Below are 22621 nucleotides of genomic sequence, written 5' to 3' on the forward strand. Positions count from 1 at the left end.
CCAGCAGGGGGTGCTCCAGTCCTTTCTGTGAAGTGTCTTAATCAGGACCAGGTCTCCAGGCCTCAGGTTGTTCTGTGAAATCGGAGCAGAATTTACTGGCAGACTACTGGACAACTGTACTTCTTTTGTTTGTAACATCTTATTCATCCATTCAGCTAATGATGTTTCCTGCTATGTCATCCATTTCTGATGGCAATGGAAAAGGTCTGCCATGTACTATTTCAAATGGAGTGAGACCAGTTTGATTTGGAGTTATTCTCATCCATAATTTAACCAGAGATAGACATTCAGGCCATGGCCTCCCTGTTTCTTCCATTGTTTTCCTTAATCTATTTTTTATTGTTCCATTTGTTCGTTCAACCAGCCCAGCAGATTGCAGGTGGTAAGAACAATGGTTTTTTAACTGAAACCCTAATGCTTTAGAGCACAGTTCTATTACATTATTTACAAAATGAGTCCCATTATCTGATCTTATAATTTGTGGGATACCATATGTAGGGAAGAAATGTGTCACTAAACTCTTTGCCACTGTGAGTGCATCACAGTGTTTGGCAGGGTACATTTCTACCCACTTTGAAAATGCATCTATAACCACTAAACAATATTTCTTTCCCCCTGACCATGATAATTCTATGAAATCCATGTGTATCGTGTGAAAGGGATGAATAGCTGCTGGGAACTGGCCTCTTTTGGGTCTCATGTTCCCCTGTGGATTATGTTTGCAGCAGATAATACATGATCTACAAAAGTTTTTTGCATAGTCAGAAAAATTTATGGTATGCAAATGTAGATTTACTAAGTGTACCATTCCTCCTGTCGACACATGCGAAATTCCGTGTGTCGCATGGGCCGCCGTCTTGTATAAATTATTTGGTAATATTGGCTTATTTTCCAAATGATAAATGTCATCCTTCTTTATGGCCCCTCTATTCAGCCAAGATTTTACTTCTGCAGCTGGTGCAGATTGTTGTGAATCTTTCAGCACATTTGTATCTATAAATAAGAGATCTGACATTTTCAAAGTGAGGGGAAGCCTCGAAGCTATTTTAGCAGAAATATCAGCAAAGGTGTTTCCCTTTGTTTCCATGGTTTCATCAAATTGATGCGCTTTACATTTACAAAGTGCTATCTTTGCAGGTAGCTGGATAGCTAACAGCAGTCGTTTTAACAGATTAAAATGTGTCAATTCTGTTCCAGATGATGTTTTGAACCCTCTATTTTCCCATACTTTGGCAAAATGGTGAACAGAACTGAATACATATTGGCTGTCTGTATAAATGGTTAGGATTTTTCCTTCATATAACTCACACGCTCTGATAACAGCATACAGCTCTGCAGTCTGTGCTGAGCATGTATGCGGCAGGGCCTGTGACTCTATAATTTTAGTTTCAGTGGTTACTGTATAACCAACTCTGTTTTTTCCATATTCATCTTTTGATGCTGATCCATCTACAAAGATTATTTGTGAGTTTTCCAAAGGAGTCTGAGAGATATCTTGCCTAGGTTTTGTGTCTTCCTCTACCTTTGTTTTGCAAGAATGTGGTTTCCCATCTTCTGCTGTTGGAATTAATGTGCTAGGGTTCAGTGGACCACATCTTTGCAAAGTTATATTTGGTTGTGAGAGTAACAATGAGGTCAACGTAATATGCCTTGCATGAGTCAAAAAAGGAAGTGAAGTTTGTAGCAATACAAGTGACACTGAATGAGGAACTTTCAGTGTGAGCGGGTGGCACAACACAATTTCAGCTGTCTGCTTCACAACTTCTGCTGCTGCGATGCAGCTCTGCAAACAATTTGGAAATCCAGAGGCCACCGAATCCAATTTTTTAGAATAAAATGCTAAAGGTCTGTTTTTGGAGCCAAATGGTTGGGTTAATACAACTTTCATATAACCCTTACATGCATCTACACAAAGTGTGAAAGGCTGGCTATAATCCGGCAGAGCTAAAGTGACTGTTGTTTGAAGCAGATTTTTTAGCTCTGTGAATGCTACTTCTCCTTCCTTAGTCCATATGATTTTGTCTTTTAATGTCATGTCTTTGCCATAGATCATAGATTGCAAGGGTTGTACAATGGCTGCATAGTCTGGTAGCCATTCTCTGCAAAAGTTACACAGTCCCAGAAAGGACATAATTTGTTGTTTAGTTCGTGGTTTTGGGGCTTCCTGTATGGCTGTTTTTCTGCTGCTTAGGAGGGAACGGCCATGTTGTGATAACATATGTCCCAAATAAATCACTTTCTCCTTGCAAAACTGCAGTTTATCCCTAGAGGCTTTGTGCCCCGTCTGGTAGAGATGTTTCAAAACTGTTATAGTAGCTTCTTCACAGTGTTGTTGAGTGTCTGAAGCTATGAGAATATCATCTACATACAACAGGACTTGACTATGTTCAGGCACCTCACAGGTGCTCATAGAGTATCTTAAGGCTTGTGTATATACATGTGGGCTTTCACTGAAGCCTTGTGGTAGTCTGGTGTAGGTGTATTTCTTCCCTTTAAACTTAAAGCCAAATAAATGCTGTGACTCTTCATGCAGTGGTACTGTAAAGAAAGCATTGCTAAGATCTATCACTGAGAAATATTTTTTATCTGGAGTTAATGAATGCAGTAATGTATGTGGATTCGGGACATCTGGAATCGTATGTCACACTATTTTATTTATCGGTCTAAGATCCTGGACCATCCTCCACTTTCCTGTGCTGGCTTTCTGCACTGGAAAGATAGGTGTGTTGCATGTAGCATCAGGTGCTTCCCTTCATATTCCTGATATCAGCATGTCCTGTATTACTGGCTTAATACCCTCTTCAGCTTCTGGCTTTAAGGGGTACTGGCGAACTACTGGCCATTCTTCAGATATTAATTTAACCTTATATGAAGGAAACCCCTTTATAAGTCCTACATCAGTCGATGATTGGGACCACAGTTCAGGTGGGACAGCAGCTAAGGCAGGGTGCCTGTTGCTCTCTTTGCTTTCAGCTAGGCCCTGTATCTGTCACTTTGCCTCATCCAAATGTGTCTTTGGATGAACTTTGACTATCCACCCTAGAGTGAGTTTCCAGATTCCTGTTAGGATCTACTTTCCAGTCAGAGCTTGTTAATGCCTCATATCTCCCTCTTTCAGCACGCTGTATAAAGTTTTCTAATTCTTTCCACTGACCCCCCCACAGGTTTAGTTAATGACACATGAGGTGTACTGCCTTTAAACTGTTGAAGCTGTCTTCCTGACAGTATGATTGAGGTGGAAGATTTCCCTGTTTTGGGTTCAACATACAGGTGCTGTATGGTAACAGTCTGATTATTTTCTCTGTGAAAAACTATCATACTGATGATCTGGCCCTGCAGTATTTTTATTTATTTATAGGAGGTTAGACCAAAAAAGCGAAGAAACTACAAATTTCCTGCTAATGGCATGTACCTCATGGCCACTACTCCCTGTAGTGTTTATTCTGACAGTTTAAGCAGCAAGACCAGTTCTGACGGTGTATACCCTGCAAGTTCATCTACCACGACCTCGGCATTTAACGGTGTTTCCTCTGAGAGTTTGAAAAGCGAGGCCTCCACACCTGAAGGTGAATTCTGTGATCAGACACAAACTGTACTAAAGCCCTTTAGCAGCCACCTTACCAGCAGCAATGCAACTGTCAGTGATGGAAAACAAGAAAAAAGACAACAGTCAGCTGATCAAAATGAGAAAATTCTGACCAGTTCACTTAAGAAGACATCCACAATGACTGATACTACCAACACGAAGGAGATAACAACAAAACGCATTTGTAAACATGTAAGATTTAATCCAATTGTTACATATATAGACAAGCAGTCTCTACACCCAGCTGACATAAGTGAACAAGAGAAAATACAGACCAGTTCACCCAAAAAGTCAAGCACTGTGACTGATGTGAAAACAAAAAACAATTGCAAAGTTGTACGTTGTATTCCAGCCATTTTTAACACAAAAGCACCAGAAGGAGCTGATCAGGTGAACAAACAACACAAAACCAAAGAACCACTCACAAAAGGATCTGAAAACACGAAAGCCCCAGTCCCAGATAACGAAAAAAGATCTGAGAATACCTCACATCTTGTTGAGGTTAAAACCCGAAAAAAATATTGGAAGAGAATACAGAAATTTTTCAGCAACATAAACTGGTTTTGCTTTTGTACCCCAAAAACACATGAAAATCAGTAACTGTGCTTATAATATAACATTTGTTTTTTTATTGTATTTTATTATTATTATATACACAAACTTCTGATTGCAAGACGACTACTGAGCCACAGTCACCACTATCATGACTACCACGTAAGTTCTTTATTATTAAAACTTCACCTTCTGCCACAGCCAGCCTCTGCATCTGAGTCCTTCTGATTGCAAGACAACTACTCTTCCTACTGAGCGTCTTTCTGCATGGAGTTTGCATGTTTTCCCCGTGCATGCGTAGGTTCTCACCGGGTACTCCGGCTTCCTCCAAAAGAAATACCTGTTAGGTTAATTCATCAACTTTAAAAGTTGAGCATTTGCTTTTTTATTGTATTTTATTATTATTATATACACAAACTTCTGATTGCAAGACGACTACTCTTCCTACTGAGCGTCTTTCTGCATGGAGTTTGCATGTTCTCCCCGTGCATGCGTGGGTTCTCACCGGGTACTCCGGCTTCCTCCAAAAGAAATACCTGTTAGGTTAATTCATCAACTTTAAAAGTTGAGCATTTGTTTTTCAATATTTATTTGATTTTTTTGCCCAGACCTATGCACTAGACCAGTGGTTACCAAAGTGGAGGTTGGGACCTACAGGGGATTTGCGAGGCACCAAGTTGGGGGTCTGGAGATTATTTCAAGATACACAATTTCTTAAATAATGATTAGGCTATACTTATTTAATTCGTAATTTAATATAGTCTATAGAAGTAAATTACATCAAGTAACAATACATACAACTAAACTATGTATTACAAAACCAGATTGTAAATGTTTGTGCCAAAAAATAAGTGTAAAACTAACAGATTTTCTTTCTGTGCTGTCCGTCTTTAGGTTCCAAACTCACCAAACATGCAGTCCTGCAACAGTGTCTTTGAAGACCCTCTTTTGTCCTTTGCCCTTCCAATTACAAGTGCTGGCCAGGCTGTTTGCAAGGGTTGCAGTTAACATCCTTCGGATCATACTGTCAGCGTTGGTCCCTCCAACCAATGCCAAACGAGTAACCTTAATTTAAAGAGGAAAAAAAAGGTTAATCTTGTCAAAATCTAAATGTAACTAAAATAGAACAAATTTGAAATAATAATGTAGTACTCAAACCAAAAACGGTTAACTTAAAATTTACCATTTTTTGGCGAACTGAGGTGTCCTTCAGTGCTGCTTCTAGTTCCTCAAACTGGTCCTCGTTCATGAGTGGGAGAGCAACTGGGAAGTCTTTCTGAGAAGCATCTCTCTCAAGACCAATCTCTGTTGTAATCGCAGCAACTTGAGTTTTAAAAATCTGCATGACCTTTGATATCTGTTTTATCTCGATGAGTACTTGGGCAAGCTGTGTTAGTACTTTGTTCCCTACAATGTCTTTAGGAAAGGACAAATTAATTATAGACCAAAATAAAAAAATTTAAAAATGACAAAAGGAAATTGACTAGAAATAGTCGAGCTCGCCTCCACGCACAGCGTGGGCTCTGGAACCCATCTCCTCGAGAGGGGCTGGACTCTCTTCTACTCTGGAGTGGCCCACGGGGAGAGGCGGCGGGCTGGGTGGGTTTGCTTGTCGCTCCCCAGCTCAGCTGTTGGGGTTTAGCCCAGTGGATGAGAGGGTCGCATCCCTATGCCTTTGGGTTGGGGAGAGGTCTCTGACTATCATTTCAGCCTACGGGTCGAGTGGTAGTGCAGAGTACCTGGCCTTCTTGGCGTCCCTGTCGGAGGTGCTGGATAGTGCCCCTCCTGGGGACTCCATTATTCTGCTGGGGGACTTCAACGCCCACGTGGGAAACGACAGTGACACCTGGAGAGGTGTGATCGGGAGGAATGGCCTCCCCGATCTGAATCCGAGTGGTGTTTAGTTATTGGACTTCTGTGCTAGTCACGGATTGTCCATAACGAACACCATGTTCAAACATAAGGGTGTCCATCAGTGCACTTGGCACCAGGATACCCTAGCAGGAGGTCAATGATCGACTTTATTGTCGTATCATCAGACCTTCGGCCGCATGTTTTGGACACTCGGGTGAAGAGAGGGGCTGAGCTGTCCACTGATCACCACCTGGTGGTGAGTTGGATCCGCTGGAGGAGGAGAAAGCCGGACAGACTTGGCAGGCCCAAGCGCATAGTGAGGGTCTGCTGGGAACGTCTGGCGGACCCCTTGGCCAGGGATGTATTCAACTCTCACCTCCGGGAGAGCTTTGACCAGATGCCGAGGGATGTTGGAGACATAGAGTCTGAGTGGACCATGTTCTCCGCATCTATTGTCGATGCTGCTGCCCGTAGCTGCGGCCGTAAGGACTGCGGTGCCTGTCGCAGCGGCAATCCCCGAACCCGGTGGTGGACACTGGCAGTAAGGGACGCTGTCAACCTGAAGAATAAGTTCTGTCGGCTGTGGTTGGCTTGTTGGACTCCTGAGGCGGCTGACGGGTACCGTGGGGCCAAGCGAGCCGTGGCCCGGGCTGTGGCAGAGGCAAAAATTCGGACATGGGAGGAGTTTGGTGAGGCCATGGAGAAGGACTACCGGTTGGCCTTGAATCGATTCTGGCAAACCATCCAGCGCCTCAGGAGGGGGAAGCAGTGCTTCGCCAACACTGTTTACAGTGGGGGTGGGGAGCTGTAGACCTCAACTGAGGACATTATCGGCCGGTGGAAGGAGTTCTTCGAGGATCTCCTCAATCCTGCCATCACGCATTCCCTGGTGGAAACAGAGGCTGGGGACTCGGGGTTGGACTCTTTCATCACCCAGGTGACCGGAGGGTGTGTTCCAACTACAGGGGGATCACACTCATCAGTCTCCCTGGTAAGGCCTACGCCAGGGTATTGGAGAGGAGAGTCCGGCCGATAGTTGAACCCCAGCTTCAGGAGGAGCAATGTGGTTTTCGTCCCGGCCGTGGAACACTGGACCAGTTCTATACCCTCTACAGGGTACTCGAGGGTTCTTGGGAGTTTGCCCAACCGGTCCACATGTGTATTGTGGACCTGGAGAAAGCATTCGACTGTGTCCCTCGTGATGCCCTGTGGGCGGTGCTCCAGGAGTATGGAATCGGGGGCCCTTTACTAGGGGCCATCCGATCTCTGTACAAGCGGAGCAGGAGTTTGGTTCGCATTGCCGGCACTAAGTCGGACCTGTTCCCGGTGCATGTTGGACTCCGGCAGGGCTGCCCTTTGTCACCGGTCCTGTTCATAACTTTTATGGACAGGATTTCTAGGCGCAGCCAAGGGCCAGAGGGGGTTTGGTCTGTGGACCAGAGGATTTTGTCTCTTCTTTTTGCAGATGACGTGGTCCTGCTGGCCCCCTCTAGCCAAGACCTACAGCATGCACTGGGGCGGTTCGCAGCCGAGTGTGAAGCGGCTGGGATGAAGATCAGCTCCTCCAAGTCCGAGGCCATGGTTCTCGACCGGAAAAGGGTGGCTTGTCCTCTTCAGGTTGGAGGGGAGTTCCTGCCTCAAGTGGAAGCGTTTAAGTATCTCGGGGTCTTGTTCACAAGTGAGGGAAGAATGGAGCGGGAGATCGACAGACGGATCGGTGCGGCTGCCACAGTAATGGGGGCGCTGTGCTGGTCCGTTGTGGTGAAGAGAGAGCTGAGCCGAAAAGCGTAGCTCTCGATTTACCGGTCGGTCTACATTCCTACCCTCACATATGGCCATGAACTTTGGATCATGACTGAAAGAACGAGATCCCGGATACAAGCGGCGGAAATGAGCTTCCTCCGTATCTATACCGGATGCCTCCTGGACACCTTCCTCGGGAGGTGTTCCAGGCACGTCCCACCGGGAGGAGGCCCAGGGGATGGCCCAGGACACGCTGGAGGGACTATGTCTCTCGGCTGGCCTGGGAACGCCTTGGGCTCCCCCCGGAGGAGCTGGAGGAGGTGTCTGGGGAGAGGGACGTCTGGGCGTCTCTGCTGAGTCTGCTGCCCCCGCGACCCGGTCCCGGATAAAGCGAAAGACGACAAGTACGAATACATTTGAATTCTACAGTCGTTTTGATAAAACAAAAAATTTAAAAATAAAACATGAAGGGATTAATGAAAATTCAGTTTAATGTTAACTGTTATGGAGTGTTAAAGGGGACAAAAGTAAATAAATAAATATGTCATGAAATAATTTAGGAATATAGAGGCTGGGGTTACTCAACCAGCGCGTGGTAAATAAATTGCAACATGTTCTTGAACTTATTTCCGCTTTTTCCAGCGGAAATATTGACCTTAGAGTCAAAGAAAACCAGGAAGAAGTTGTCTTGTCTTTCTCAGTGAGAAGAATCCAAACAGGGTCTCTATGGAGGCCGCCCTAATCCCACCCACTATGTTTGATGGGTGAAGTTGAAGTTAAATAATAAAGTGAAATAATAAAATGTATATTTAAAATGAATTTATTTTAAAAAAGACAATTACTTCATGTCATAATTTTAAAAAGTATATTTATTTATTTAATGGTACATTTAATCATTATATTTTACATTTCATTATTTCTTGATGCATTTATTTATTTATTTCATGATATATTTATGTATTTAATTTTGTCCCCTTTAACCCGCCATAAACTATGACTACTTAAAAAGCTATTTTAAATTGGATTGTGATTATTCTGGCTGCCCCGTTTATCATAAAAAAGATTATACATCCTCAACAATAAACTAATGTACATGTACAATAGGAGTAGCAATTAGGCAGTTTTGACCAGACCATGGATAAAGAATGCACTTTTGTTGGATACAACCAAGTTTGGTAAACCCAATACTGTCACACAGATTACTAACTTTGTAAGTACCCAAGTATGATGATTCACATGGGTAAGTGTAATATGATTCCTTGTGTTTGAAAAATCTGTATACAACATACACCTCATCCTTTACCTGTACTATGTTCTCCACCAAAGCAATTGCATTTCCAACTACAACACAGTGCTCAACGGCCAAGGTAAACCGACTGCTGGAGAACTTCTTATACTGTAAGCAACCACTGAAATGTTCTGGAAGTGGACCATCAGTATAGATTTTATGCAAGACTGGTTGATCTTTTGGAAATGTAACCACAACATGTTGCATTTCAGACATCCTTTTAACTAACTGCTGAAGTGGCTGGTGTGGTTTACGCAAAAGATGCTTAATTTGGCCAAGATAATTTTCAAATGGAAAACATGAAATATTATCTAAAGAACCAAATTTTTTATACGCATCAGCCAGATGAATGAGCTGGTGTACATTGAACAAGATTTCATCTCTGCCATACAATTGTCCAAAATGTTTCACAAAGGAAATCATCAATTCCTGTGCAAATGCAATCATTTGGCTAGAAATATTACGAGAGAGAAGCAAATACACAGCCACCAAAAACATCATAAAGTTGTCATACAACTCACTCGGGAAGGAATCCTTCAGAACTACAGGGCCCCAATAGAGCATGAATGACCGAAGCTCCGTAGCTTTCCAACGATCTAAGTCATTCAAACCCCTTGGCTTGCGATTGAATTCACAAGGGGTATGGGATCGTAACTTCAACAGCTTATTGGATATACTATTGCGGATCTGCAAAGAAAGCCTGATAGTTAAATTTCGCTTTTGCCACATATTAAGTAGTTTTCTTGTAACACCAAGACAACATAGATGCATATAATCAATTGGGAACATTGAAACCATATTCACGTCTGTTAAAGGACTGAGTTTCTGTCCTAAGTGATGTTCCTCATTATACATAGCACAGTAACTTGCATCTGTTCTGAGTCTCACATTTGTTTCAGGGTAAGTCATTTTCTTCCATCCACACACCCTCTTGCTCACACTTGTCACATCCCCAGTATCCATTATTTGACTTAACATTCTTAATGTAGGCCTTGGCTGGAGCGTCACAAATAAATGAACAGACTACTACCTGAAGCCGCTTACCATTATGAAAAATGCCATTTGTCAGGACCCTTTTGAGGTCATTCACAAACTGTTCAAGATACTCAAAAAATGACTTTGGCTTGCTTAAACCACAAAAGATACCCACAACAAATGGTGAATGGGTACAGTCACTCTTTAGAAATCCAAGTATTGGCCAAAACTGAAGTTTTGAACTTTTAAAAAGTGGAAGGCCATCTATGTTGAACTGTACAGACAGAGTGCTGAGGCATCAGGCAAACACAAACACTTCAGTCTCGATAGAATTCCTTGCTCCAAACCAAAATGGTAATATTCACCACCCTCCATTTTACAAGTTCTTACATGAGACTGTGTACCTAGAAGTGTTCGCCCATCCTTAGGGAGCAAAGGGTGAAAGACTCTCAGGATTGAGAACAAGGCAGACAATGCAACGATGCTGATGGAAAACGAGGTAGCCCAATATCTAAGACTCCTTACTAGCATATCTTCCTTAGGCTCATCCTCACTAGCCTCAATATCACAAGTGTCATTGCTGTCAATAAAGAAAACTGAACTAACTTCGTCCTCAGCGAAATTAGAATCCAAATTGGCATTTTCTATGTTGACATCCACCGTGTTGACCTCATCATTCACAACTAAACAACTACCTGACTGATCCCCTTCAACCTGTTGAGAAGTTGAAGGTGTATCTAGTGTCTGTACAGTAGATGTTGTGTGCTGTGGTCCCATATTTTCAGTTTCTTCCATCTGATCCTCAAGTGCATTCCTATATTCTTTAAGTATGTCGTTTTGGATGTCACTAACAAGTCTAGTGACCTGGCATCTCTTGGACCAATAAGAAGACGTAGTGAGATGAGAAAACTGAGGTGGTGTCAACTAGTGCAGTCTTACTTTTTCTTTTTTGTGATAAAGGCCTTTTACTTCTCCTGCAGAACCTAAAACAAAAATGAAAAAGAAAGATAATATAGAAAATGTTGCCATTCATGAGCAAGATTTAGTACAGTGTTGTATGAATGGTAGCACGTGATAGTAAGAAAGCAAAGTTATATAAAAAAAATTTTTTTAAAACGAGAGCAAAGTGTACCAGAGTCTAATTCCTTGTTTGTATGTACGAACTTGGCAATAAAGCTGATTCTGATATTACTTAGACTGTAAGACACCAACATGTTTCTAATAAAATCTTACTAAATATCTATTTCATTTGCAAAAACCTCACAAATCTCAAGTAAAATGTTATTGCATTAAAAACACACACAGAAAAAAAAAAATCACTATCAACAACGAAGCTGAAGTTGGTTTGCAATTCAGGAAATGCTAAAGGGCGATTCTACTCAAGCATCTTTAATCAACTCTAGTTAAAAAACTACAACACCTAGACACTTCAAACCAGGACTAGATTATTCTAAACTGATAGCAGAATAATTAAAAACAGGTTTGTGATTTGTGAAACCTCTCTGATTTGTGAAACTCCAATAAAGGGTGATTTCAGCACTTTTTTGGCATTTGGATCACACTAGAACTGGTCCAGCTCAAAAACTACAACACATATTTGTCTATTTTGACTTCTCTTTTCATTCTGCTCTAATTATTTAGCCAGTACAATAGAATAATCTAGTCCAGGTTTGAAGTGTCTAGGTGTTGTAGTTTTGTCCAAAGCTGCCGCCCCCTGTTGGCGGTCAGACGCCTTGGAGCTCCACCGGTCCTTGGACCCCGGAAACAGTCACCACTCTATCTAAAGACTCTTAAAGGAACGACTCTCAACCAGTTTCTAACGTTTAGCTCTTTTTAATCTAAATTAAGGCAGAGGAATGATTACAGAGATCAGTGCTGAGGCTCCCGTCTCGGACCGTCGCCGTCTGTTAGAGGATGACGATGAGCCTCAATAGAAGGTCACATGTAGTTTTATATCTGGCACTCCAATGCAATGGATGTTCTCTCCCTCAGTGATTATCAGTAGACTATGTGTCACCATTGTGGTGTCTATCTGTTAGATTGTGTAGTAGCGGGTGTCCATCCTTAATCTAAGTGTGCTGTAGCTTTCTAATCAAACCAGTTATACCAGCTGCTCCACTATCAACCCCAGTGCCCCAGCTTCAGGTCATTTATGACAAACCTTGGGCCATTTACCCTTGTACTGTATGTCTATGAGTATTCTTATCCTATTGTAACAAAAGGGAAACATTAGAACTTATACTTTATTTCACTATAGTATAAATGGGAAAAACAGCTATGAGCATATTAATAAATGTTATTCCTAACAGTTTTGAAGCTGGACCAGTTCTAGTGTGATATAGGTACTAGAAAAATGCTGAAATCACCCTTTATTGACATTTCACAAATCAGAGAAAGGTTTCCCAAATCACAAACTTGGTTTTAATTATTCTGCTATCAGTTTAGAATAATCTAGTCCAGGTTTGAAGTGTCTAGGTGTTGTAGTGTTTTAACTAGAATAGATTAAAGATGCTGAAGGTAGCGAAAAATTGAGTGGAATCTGTCAGGTTTAAACAACCTACAATACTTAACACAGAAAAGAAGAGAGAGACAAAGTATTAGTTATTTTACTCGTACGAGGAGAACGGTCAGAGATGTGTTCAGTTACAAGTCTCCCAACCATTCTGAACAGCATCTGCCCGCACCTCTCTTTTTATTATCTTTGGGGGTCCCTATTTACAAAAACATTGTTCTCTAAAGGATGGGAAACAACAGCTGCATCGTAAACAGGTCATAAACAGCTTTATTCATTAACAAACACATTCCCACAGTCCCCTCCATCTTCCAGGGTCAGCTCTGCCCTTTTGTTCAGTACAATCAACCCCTCTTTATGACCTCCTCAACTGGACTGCTTCCTTTCCTGCAAGCTCAGCTCCATTTATATCTTTGCCTGCAGACAACTCATCAGATCATTACTCACACACATCTTGAATGATTATAAGATAAAATAGTGTTGGATGAGTGCGAGGACTTGTTATCACTCATGTAAAAACTTTGTGCTGTAATGCACCTGCAGTCTGCTCTTTGGTATGCAGCTTGTCTCTGAGTGCAGTCCTCCCTCGTGTGTGTGAAATCCCTGTTATCTATTTCCCATGAGAACCAGCCTCCTACCAGCCACACACACACACACACACTGTCTGAACTGTTTGTTGAACTGTGCATATAAATAAAGAGATAGGGTGTCAAAAACTTTGTAGTTGCACTGCAAAGTGGACTACCCTTGTCACAAGTAAAACTGACTCTGTATCGTTCTTACCTCTGAGTTGACTGAATAATACCTAACATTTATTGGACCTTTGTAGCCGGATTAATTCAATAACCTTATTTCTCTTTGCTTTAACAGTGACTCTGGGATCCGTGGGGGAAGCCTGACGTCGAGCGAAGCACCGCTGCACAGCCTCCATTAGCCGGAGTGGCTGAAAGTCCCGGTGTGCGTGAATTCACACCTGGCCAGTGGGTTATCGCCTTCCTCGGTGCGGGGTGACTCTCACAGGGTCCAGAAAGTCACCAAGAAGTCAACTCTGAGGTGAGACAGTTTTAAAATACAGTTCATAAGAAAAGTACTTAACAGTCGTCGCCGGTAAGGACGCTGCATTCGGATGGTTTTATTCCACCGTGAAAGGAATAGTGACAAATTTGGTACAATCCCGCCGTGAAGGGGATTAAAGAAAACGACTGAGGATTATTCCCCTACGAGGGAATAGAGTAAGCGCTATATAAATAAAAGAAGAAAAGTACTTAAAAGTCGTTGGTAGTGCGTCGCCGGTAAGGACGCTGCATTGGTATGGTTTTATTCCACCGTGAAAGGAATAGTGACAAATTAAGGTAGGGCCCCGCCAAGAAGGGGGCCAAATAAAACGACTAAGGGTTATTCCCCTGCGAGGGAATAGAATAAGCGCTATAAAAGTAAAAAGAACAGAGTAAATTGAGCTCATAAAATAACACCAAGTTAACTTAGAAAAATTACAAGGTACCTGAAACTAACTGTGTGACTGTGTTGTGTGTGTATGGAGGACTAAGCATTTTAATAGAATCATAGCAGGATTCTGCTAGTCCTGTGTTTTCTTTTGCCCAGATTAAAACTACGTACTGGTGACTTTGGAGATTCAGGTCGGATTTCATTCCAGAAAATTAACACCGCTGCGAATTAGTCGCAGTAGAAAGCCGTGTTAATGTCCTCTCCTTAAAGTCTCATGCCAGTGACCTTTTATCTGGGACATTCATACTATAATTAAACTAACATAAAACATAATGGGGAAGAAACAAAGTAAACTAATTGACTTAGAATGGGATGTAAAGTTTATGGAGAACTATGTAAAAAAAGCAGGTATGATCTGTCATAGATGCAATAAAAAATAAAAAACATGGGTTTTTGGGCAAATTAGATACAAAGGATGTCTTAAAATTACAAGGGGATCTAAAATTAGAAATAATGAAAACTAAAAAGAGAAAAATAACAAAGAACAATGGGGAAGGGACAGAGATAAAGCTCTGATTTAACAGAAATATGTACACGATGGCATAAAAATACAGATTTTCAGGTAACTTAATTATCACTGAAATCATAAAACTACATGGGGATCTTAAACTAGAGATTATGCATTCAAAAGATTCAAGAGACAATAAAAAACCTTGCCAGATTATAATTTCAAAGGGGACCTCTCAGTCCCTGAATGCACATCTTTCAATCTGCCATTTGAAAATGTTTTGAATCTTGCTCTTTATGTATATAAAAAAAAGAAAAATTGGCTAAAGTCTGCAGACACAAAATGAACCTGGATTGAAGCTCTAACTATGTTTATTTAATCTGAGATCCTCTCCAAATGCAACAGTATATGTCAGTCTACATGAGATACTAACAACTTCACCTACTGGTATAATATAAAGATCTGATTGAATATGTGAAACAAACAATGATGAAAGTTTTTCAACAGGTGATGCTCATCCAGGAGGAAGACAGTGTTCCTAGGAAATGCAGCTCATTTATTAACAATCAATTTTTCTCCTATAGGTGGAAGTTTTGCTGACTAATCATAGGCTGGATCTATGAAACATGCACAGACCAAATGACCAAGGTTTTGACTGACTTATGAACCTCACTGACCTGACAATAATAACATGACACCCAACAGACAATACCTTTAAGGTGGACCCCACTAAGACCACCTTATTGATTCTTGGTGAATAAAAAAAGAATTGAAGCGTTCAAAACAGACCTAGTGGAAACAAAAGGGGTTATGAGGAAACAATGTGCATTTTAAGAATAATAGAAGTCAAATTATGTTCAACTTTTTGCAAATAAAATGACTCTGACAGAGAAATAAGTAAGTAGTGTGTGAATGTGTGAATGGGAATTACTGATTTCATTGTAATGCATCTTTGAGGGACCTTAAAAGCGCTAATAAAGGTCTGATGTTCTGATGATCTTTGCCAAATTTATATCTTAATAAGGTTTCCAGAATCTTTTTCGAAAAATCATATAAAGATGGCAAAGGTTCTACCTGTATTGAAAATACTGATAACCATAAGAAAGTTCATAGACCCGTCTTCAATTTCTCACAATTCTTTTACAAACAGGTTATTTAAACTTTCATGTGGCCAAATGTCTGTGTTTGACTTTCTGTTTTTGTGAAATAAATGTCTGATTCATGTTATGTAATAATTAGAGTCCTGAACATTACCATAATAATATTAGGTCAGTTCTCTATGGTAAAACAAAAAGATTTTAACAGACGTTTAGACTTTTTCCAGTCAGGTTCAAAATGATTGAATTAGACTCAAACTTAACATAAGATGTAATGAACCTTAACAGAATTACTGGACTGGACTGAAATAGAGAAAATTTGAGTTAATTGAAACAAACTTTAGTTACTTGAACTAAATACAAAGCTGACTGAAACTGGACGGTGTATCTATAAAACTGGGTAAGATAAACTAAGATATAATATGCCCTTCATTTTTTGTGTTCATCAGTGAGGGAGTTTTTATTTTTAATAAGAACTAAACCAAGCATTATTTAAAATAATAGCAACTACCAAAAATAGTGATCTCATTTTTAAATGTAATAAGGACATATAAAATATAATAAAAAAGAATAATAAGAATTTGGAAAAACAGAGGCTTTAAACCTCTGCAGGAACAGCACTGACACTGTCGAAAGTGGATCCTAATACAGGAATCTGGAAGCTCACTCTAGGGTGGACAGTCAAAGTCCATCCAATGACACATTTAGATGGGGCAGAGGGACAAATACAGGGCTTAGCTGAGAGCAAAGAGAGCAACATGCACCCTGCCCTAGCTGCTGTCCCACCTGAACTGTGGTCCCAATCATCAACTGATGTAGGACTTATAAAGGGGTTCCCACCATACAAGGTTAAAACTAATCCCAGACAGGGGCCGATAAAGCCTCAAAGACGAGGGCAGCAGCCATGAGGCCACTTGAATGAGCAAATTTAACAATTAAACATATCTTAAAATGATTGCAAACAAAAAACATTCATATTCGTAATTTAGCCTTTCCCGACCCTGCTTCGGTTGCCGATAAATTCCATGTCCAATCACCAGTTGACTTTAACTTTGCGTTTTTATGTCGGTGTTTGGCATCATGAGTTTGTATTTTATCAGTGTAACGCTTGTACACCGAGTGACATTGTGGTAGTTCTCCCAGATCGGAGTAATATGTATAATCGCCGCCAGAGTCGTTCCCTCCTTTCCTTTGGTTAAGCGGAATCAAATCTCAAGCAATTTCTCCAAATTTATGCCATCTAACTTTGAGTCAATACACACTGTTTCACACAGCTTTTAGCTTACTTACTCTTATCGGCACTTGTTATGTTTCACTCCTGACTACCCGTTTAGCGAAACACACAGGCGAAATACGTTAGCGTTGGGCGCAAAGCATGCTGGTCTCTGTAGTTTCCTATTTTTTAACAACCGATAAAATCAAATTACATTAATATTTTGAACCAAAAAACATACAATATTTAGATAAAGTCCATCATCATGGTGTGACACACTGGTGGTACAAACAGGTTTAATACTTATGAATGCCTAGTTGCCTAACAAGTGAGCTAACTTAGCTAACGCCAAATGAGGCAAGACGCAGCACAGTTCCCAAAACACGAAATAATTCCCGAGTCAGTGCAAGAGACATTATATAATCATTACACATACAGTTTATTTATTTAATCTTAGTAAAACTCTTACCTTAGTAAAGGCAGCTTCCCGCTTTCCCTTTAAAAAAGTACTGCTACTCCGGTCAGGACTGACAGTTGAAAACTACACGTCTCGTGAGAATTTGAATTCCCGCTCTTTTCGCAGAAAGAAACGTAAGGCCATGTACATTGAAACAATGCTTAGTTAACATTGGCATTTCAACCTAAATATATCCGTGTTGATTCAACAACTGTTTTTTAACCATTGATATTCCATGAGTGATTAAACATGGAATAAACATTGGCTTTTCAACCTCAACCAAAAATAACCAATCTGACCATAAATCAATGTTGAATTAACATCTTTTGCTATCTTAGACACCACATGCTGTTGGAATCAAAACATCTGACGGCTGTAGAACTTGAGGCGTAACATCCGAATCACGTGACCCCACCCACGTCATGTGTTATCAAAGTGAGCGATGACGTGGATACGCCCCCATAACTTCAAAGGCGGATAGTTCATGCACTATTACGTCAGAGCTACTGACATTATACCCTGGAGCCTCAGTGAGTGAAGACAAGAAGCAGGATCATCTTTGGACGAACATTTTTTCATAATGAGGAAAGGTCGAATTAGGAGAATTTTCCAACTGGAGAAGGGTGCCATTTTAACCAGCAAAACATCCACATATCGCCTGAAAAAAATAATGGGATATGGAGCTTTTGGACTAGTTGTCAAGTGTATAAAGCAAGAAACAGGAGAGACTGTTGCAATAAAAATTTCACGTCGGCATACCAGACACTATTGCCAAAAGGAAGGAAAGGAATTAAAAGAAATCAAAAGGCTTGGATCAGAAGACTACAATATAGTTCAATTTTATGAAGAGTTTTCCTACAGAGGACAATGGTGCCTTGTGTTTGAACTGCTGGACATCACCTTAGAGGATTTCACAAGAATAGTTGTCTGTGGTGGACTAAAGTTGTTTGACATTCGAGTTATCACAGAACAGTTGCTAGTAGCTTTAACGTTTCTGAAACGCTCCAAAAAGGCGCACAGAGATATAAAGCCAGATAACGTAATGGTGCAAGACCGCAAGAAACTAAAAGTGAAGTTAATCGACTTTAGTTTTCTTACATCTGTGAGGCAAATGAGGAATGTGGTTTGTTGCCCTCAGATTTACAAGTCTCCAGAGGATCATTTGAATGTAGATGTGGATGAAAGTGTTGATATGTGGAATCTAGGGTGCACTTTGGCCTTTCTCTACCTTGGAGATCACCTGATCGACGGGGAAGATGATTATGAAACATGGCTGAATATTGTTACACTGGTGGGTCACCCGGAGGAGGATCTTTTGGACAGGGCAGACACCCCATTTCACTTCTATACAAAAATAGACTCAGAGGGTGAGCAACATTGGGAGCTAAGGAAAGACCTACTCGATTTGATGAACGCTTTAAATAATAAACCTAGTTTGGTGTCTCCTTCACCTGATCTTCTTGAGAGGAAAATAAAGTCGCTGGATGACATAGAGAATCTTCGACCAGGAAAAATGACCCCTGATGAAAGAAAGGATTTATTATGTTTCATAGATCTTTTAAAACAAATGCTTGTGTTAGACCCATTAAAACGCATTACGCCAAATGAAGCACTGAAACACCCTTTTATCACCATGGAACATTTTCCTGTCTGTGAAAGCAACAGTCCTTATGTCTGTGAAGCCCGTGAGAAGATGGCAATCTATAAATTACCAGAGGGAGAAACTTTAGGAGAAAGTTCAGCAACATGTCCGAAAAGCAAGACGACCACTTCAGATGGAGTTTCCCCGTCCGGTTCATCGGATTCCAGTTCTGAAAACAGCGTAATTACCACTCCACCGAGCTGGATCTCAAGGTTTAATGTGGTTAGACGAAAAAAGGGAAGAAACTACAAATCTCCTGCTAATGGCATGTACCTTATGACCACTATTCCCCGTAGGGTTTATTCTGACAGTTTGAGCAGCAAGACCAGTTCTGACGGTGTATACCCTGCAAGTTCATCTACCACGTCCTCGGCATTTAACGGTGTTTCCTCTGCGAGTTTGAAAAGCGAGGCCTCCACACAACAGACAGCTGATCAAAATGAGAAACTTCTGACCAGTTCACTTAAGAAGACATCCACAATGACTGATACTACCAACACGAAGGAGATGACAACAAAACGCATTTGTAAACATGTAAGATTTAATCCAATTGTTACATATATAGACAAGCAGTCTCTACACCCAGCTGACATAAGTGAACAAGAGAAAATACAGACCAGTTCACCCAAAAAGTCAAGCACTGTGACTGATGTGAAAACAAAAAACAATTGCAAAGTTGTACGTTGTATTCCAGCCATTTTTAACACAAAAGCACCAGAAGGAGCTGATCAGGTGAACAAACAACACAAAACCAAAGAACCACTCACAAAAGGATCTGAAAACACGAAAGCCCCAGTCCCAGATAACGAAAAAAGATCTGAGAATACCTCACATCTTGTTGAGGTTAAAACCCGAAAAAAATATTGGAAGAGAACACAGAAATTTTTCAGCAACATAAACGGGTTTTGCTTTTGTACCCCAAAAACACATGAAAATCAGTAACTGTGCTTATAATATAACATTTGTTTTTTTATTGTATTTTATTATTATTATATACACAAACTTCTGATTGCAAGACGACTACTGAGCCACAGTCGCCACTATCATGACTACCACGTAAGTTCTTTATTATTATTAAAACTTCACCTTCTGCCACAGCCAGCCTCTGCATCTGAGTCCTTCTGATTGCAAGACGACTACTCTTCCTACTGAGCGTCTTTCTGCATGGAGTTTGCATGTTCTCCCCGTGCATGCGTGGGTTCTCACCGGGTACTCCGGCTTCCTCCAAAAGAAATACCTGTTAGGTTAATTCATCAACTTTAAAAGTTGAGCATTTGTTTTTTTTATTGTATTTTACAACTTATTTGGCCTTGATACCAGCTTAGATGGGATCCAGTTTGTAGACAGCAATGTAATTAAATTTTATTTTATATTATATTTTTTTATTATATATTTATATATATATATGCATATATTTGGATGGATTTTTATACATTTTAAACCTGGACACAATTATTCAACAATCATTGCAGTTTATTAAATTTAGTGAACTGTGCTTTATGCTGTTATTTTACTGAACCACCACCTTAACGTGGTGGAGGGGTATCAACTCACATTGCCCCTCTCGGCATATCTTCCATCTGCTTTGCTTCTTTATTATTTTCCTTGCTTCATAGCCTATTTACAAACTTCTTTTCTCTGCTTTTAATCTTCCCTGCGGCTTTCGCTTCTCTTTTTCTTTCTTATTCCATTCCACTTTCTTGATAGATGCCCCTCTAATACTCTATTAGGCCTCGGCCCTTATATTTGGGGGGAAGACATATTCAAATCTAAGCCTTACAAATGATCATCTTAGCTTATGTCATTCTCAGCATTCATGTCTTCCTCCCAGATCCGAGCGCCAAAGAAATAACCATGTGATTTCTCATCATTAAAACTTTTATAATTGCCATCCCTCTCTTTGTGAGTCTTTTCAGATTGAAATGGAGTTTTGACGAAAATTCAGAATAAAAGACTCACCTTCACCGCCTCCACCTTCCAGTGACTCTTCAGTGCGTCTCCCAGCCTTCCAATCAGCATCCTGTCCGTCTGATTCTCCATCCAATCACCTTCCGACGCCTTGCTTTTAAAGGAGCTTCTACCATGTTCATCTTCGCTTGTCAACTGAGCTCATCCCTCCTCCACCCCACTTCCACCATCTTCCTTCACATCTACTCCTGGTTTCCTCGCTCCCTGGCCGCCAATCCACCACCAGTGTCGGATCAGGGGGAAGACATATTTAAATCTAACCCTTACAAATGATCATCTTAGCTCATGTCATTCTCAGCATTCATGTCTTCCTCCCAGATCCGAGCGCCAAAGAAATAACCATGTAATTTCTCATCATTAAAACTTTTATAATTGCCATCCCTCTCTTTGTGAGTCTTTTCAGATTGAAATGTTAGTTCCCTCATTTACTTTCTTCCATCCCCTTTGAAAACCACAAAAACTGGCAGATGGTCACTAATGCCATTTATAAGAAGTCCACTCCTCATATTACTTTTCAAATAAATGGTGAACATAATGTTTATCAGAGGGGAACTGTGTGTTGTTATTCTGCTTGATTCAATAATTATCGGATAGAAACCTAAACTATGTGGTGTCAGTAAACTCCTCAGTTCTTTTAATCTTATTAGGATTTAATAAATCTATATTAAAGTCTCCACAAATGAATATAACCTTTTGATGAATCTTGGCAAACATTGTCTCTATATAATTTGTAAAATTATCAATGTCAGATGCCGGTGCTCTGTACACACAGCAGCCAATAATATTTCTCTGCTTTTCAGATTGAATCTCAATAGTAATGTGTTCCATTACATCCTCAATAGAGGCTGACATATTTTCTACAACCTTATATTTGAGTCCATTTTGAACTCATAACCCCTCAGAGGAAAATCTGCACCCTTCTCAGAGCTGAGCCAGATTTCTGATATTGCTATAACACCGAAAGACCTTTTGAACTGATTCAAATATTTGTTGATATTTTGATAGTTTCCATAAAGACTTCGGCTGTTAAAGTGAATGATTGACATTTCTTGATCCGATTTAAAGCTATGATTATAGTTATTATCAGTGTAGTAATGACAACTGTTGTCCAGAAATCCATCTGGATCTGTTTTGTCGTTACCTGATGGGTCTTCCTGCGGGGAGTATAAAACTTTGTAAAAATCTTTGAAAGTGCTGTTTATGCTATCAGGATCATAAACTGTATTCTCTGCTGAGTCTTTAACAGCAAATATAGTCAACTTTTCTTTATTTATTTTTAGCTGGTTAGCTAAAGAGCTATCTGATTTATTGCCACGCTCAAAGTTTTCTATTCGAAGTCTTTGTACTAAGAATTGGGTTTTTAATTCAATGATTTCATTTAATTCTAGTTTTGTATTCTTCTAATTATCTGACCAGCTCTTCTGATCCTCACAGCATGAGGCTTCCATCGCCATGCTTCATTGTGGGAATGGTGTTTTCAGAGTGATATGCAGAGTTGCTTTTGCTCCACACAGCATTTTCCATTTTGCCCCAAAAGTAAAATTTTAGTCATCTGACCAGGAGATGTCGGGGCAAAGTGTACTATCATAACTCTTTAATTGGGACCGCCAGTGGACTTCATTTTAACATATATCAATAAGTGTGATTCCCCAAATCCAGATTTTATTGGAGTCTCTGAATGTCTTACTGCTGCCGTCCTGGTATCGGTTCGGTTGGAGAAGTGACACTCTAGACAGTGTTGCATTAATGTTCTATGATGTTTTAATAAACAAATATTTTT

The 22621-nt window shown here is 40.5% G+C and overlaps 1 protein-coding gene and 1 long non-coding RNA gene across 4 annotated transcripts; one reads left to right on the top strand and one right to left on the bottom strand.

The window, feature by feature from the left end:
* Window positions 1-3767: 3767 nt before the first annotated feature.
* On the bottom strand, window positions 3768-17337 carry LOC124882741. Of its 2 annotated transcripts, XR_007041981.1 has the most exons (3): window positions 17244-17337; window positions 5322-5443; window positions 3768-5203 (listed from the first exon to the last, which is right to left on the bottom strand). It is a non-coding gene; the product is annotated as an uncharacterized LOC124882741 (long non-coding RNA). The 2 variants fall into 2 exon arrangements; XR_007041980.1 differs by having other exon boundaries at window positions 3768-5443.
* On the top strand, window positions 16310-21001 carry LOC124882740 (serine/threonine-protein kinase ppk15-like). 2 transcript variants are annotated; one of them, XM_047389262.1, is made up of 2 exons: window positions 16310-19407; window positions 19972-20603. In XM_047389262.1, the coding sequence occupies exons 1-2, from the start codon at window positions 17812-17814 to the stop codon at window positions 19996-19998; spliced, it is 1623 nt and encodes a 540-aa protein (XP_047245218.1). In that variant the 5' UTR covers window positions 16310-17811; the 3' UTR covers window positions 19999-20603. The 2 variants fall into 2 exon arrangements, 1 of the variants encoding a protein (XP_047245218.1); XR_007041979.1 differs by adding an exon at window positions 20790-21001 and having other exon boundaries at window positions 17664-20224.
* The last annotated feature ends 1620 nt before the right edge of the window (window positions 21002-22621 follow it).

This window comes from Girardinichthys multiradiatus, chromosome 17 (genome assembly GCF_021462225.1).
Source record: "Girardinichthys multiradiatus isolate DD_20200921_A chromosome 17, DD_fGirMul_XY1, whole genome shotgun sequence".
Lineage (NCBI taxonomy): Eukaryota > Metazoa > Chordata > Actinopteri > Cyprinodontiformes > Goodeidae > Girardinichthys > Girardinichthys multiradiatus.

Bases quoted from the DNA above. Each gene is read 5' to 3' on its own strand.
- LOC124882740 (XM_047389262.1), top strand. From the start codon at position 17,812: ATGAGGAAAGGTCGAATTAGGAGAATTTTCCAACTGGAGAAGGGTGCC. The intron at 19,408-19,971 runs GTAAGATTTAAT...CTTCTGCCACAG, and splicing joins CAAAACGCATTTGTAAACAT to CCAGCCTCTGCATCTGAGTC.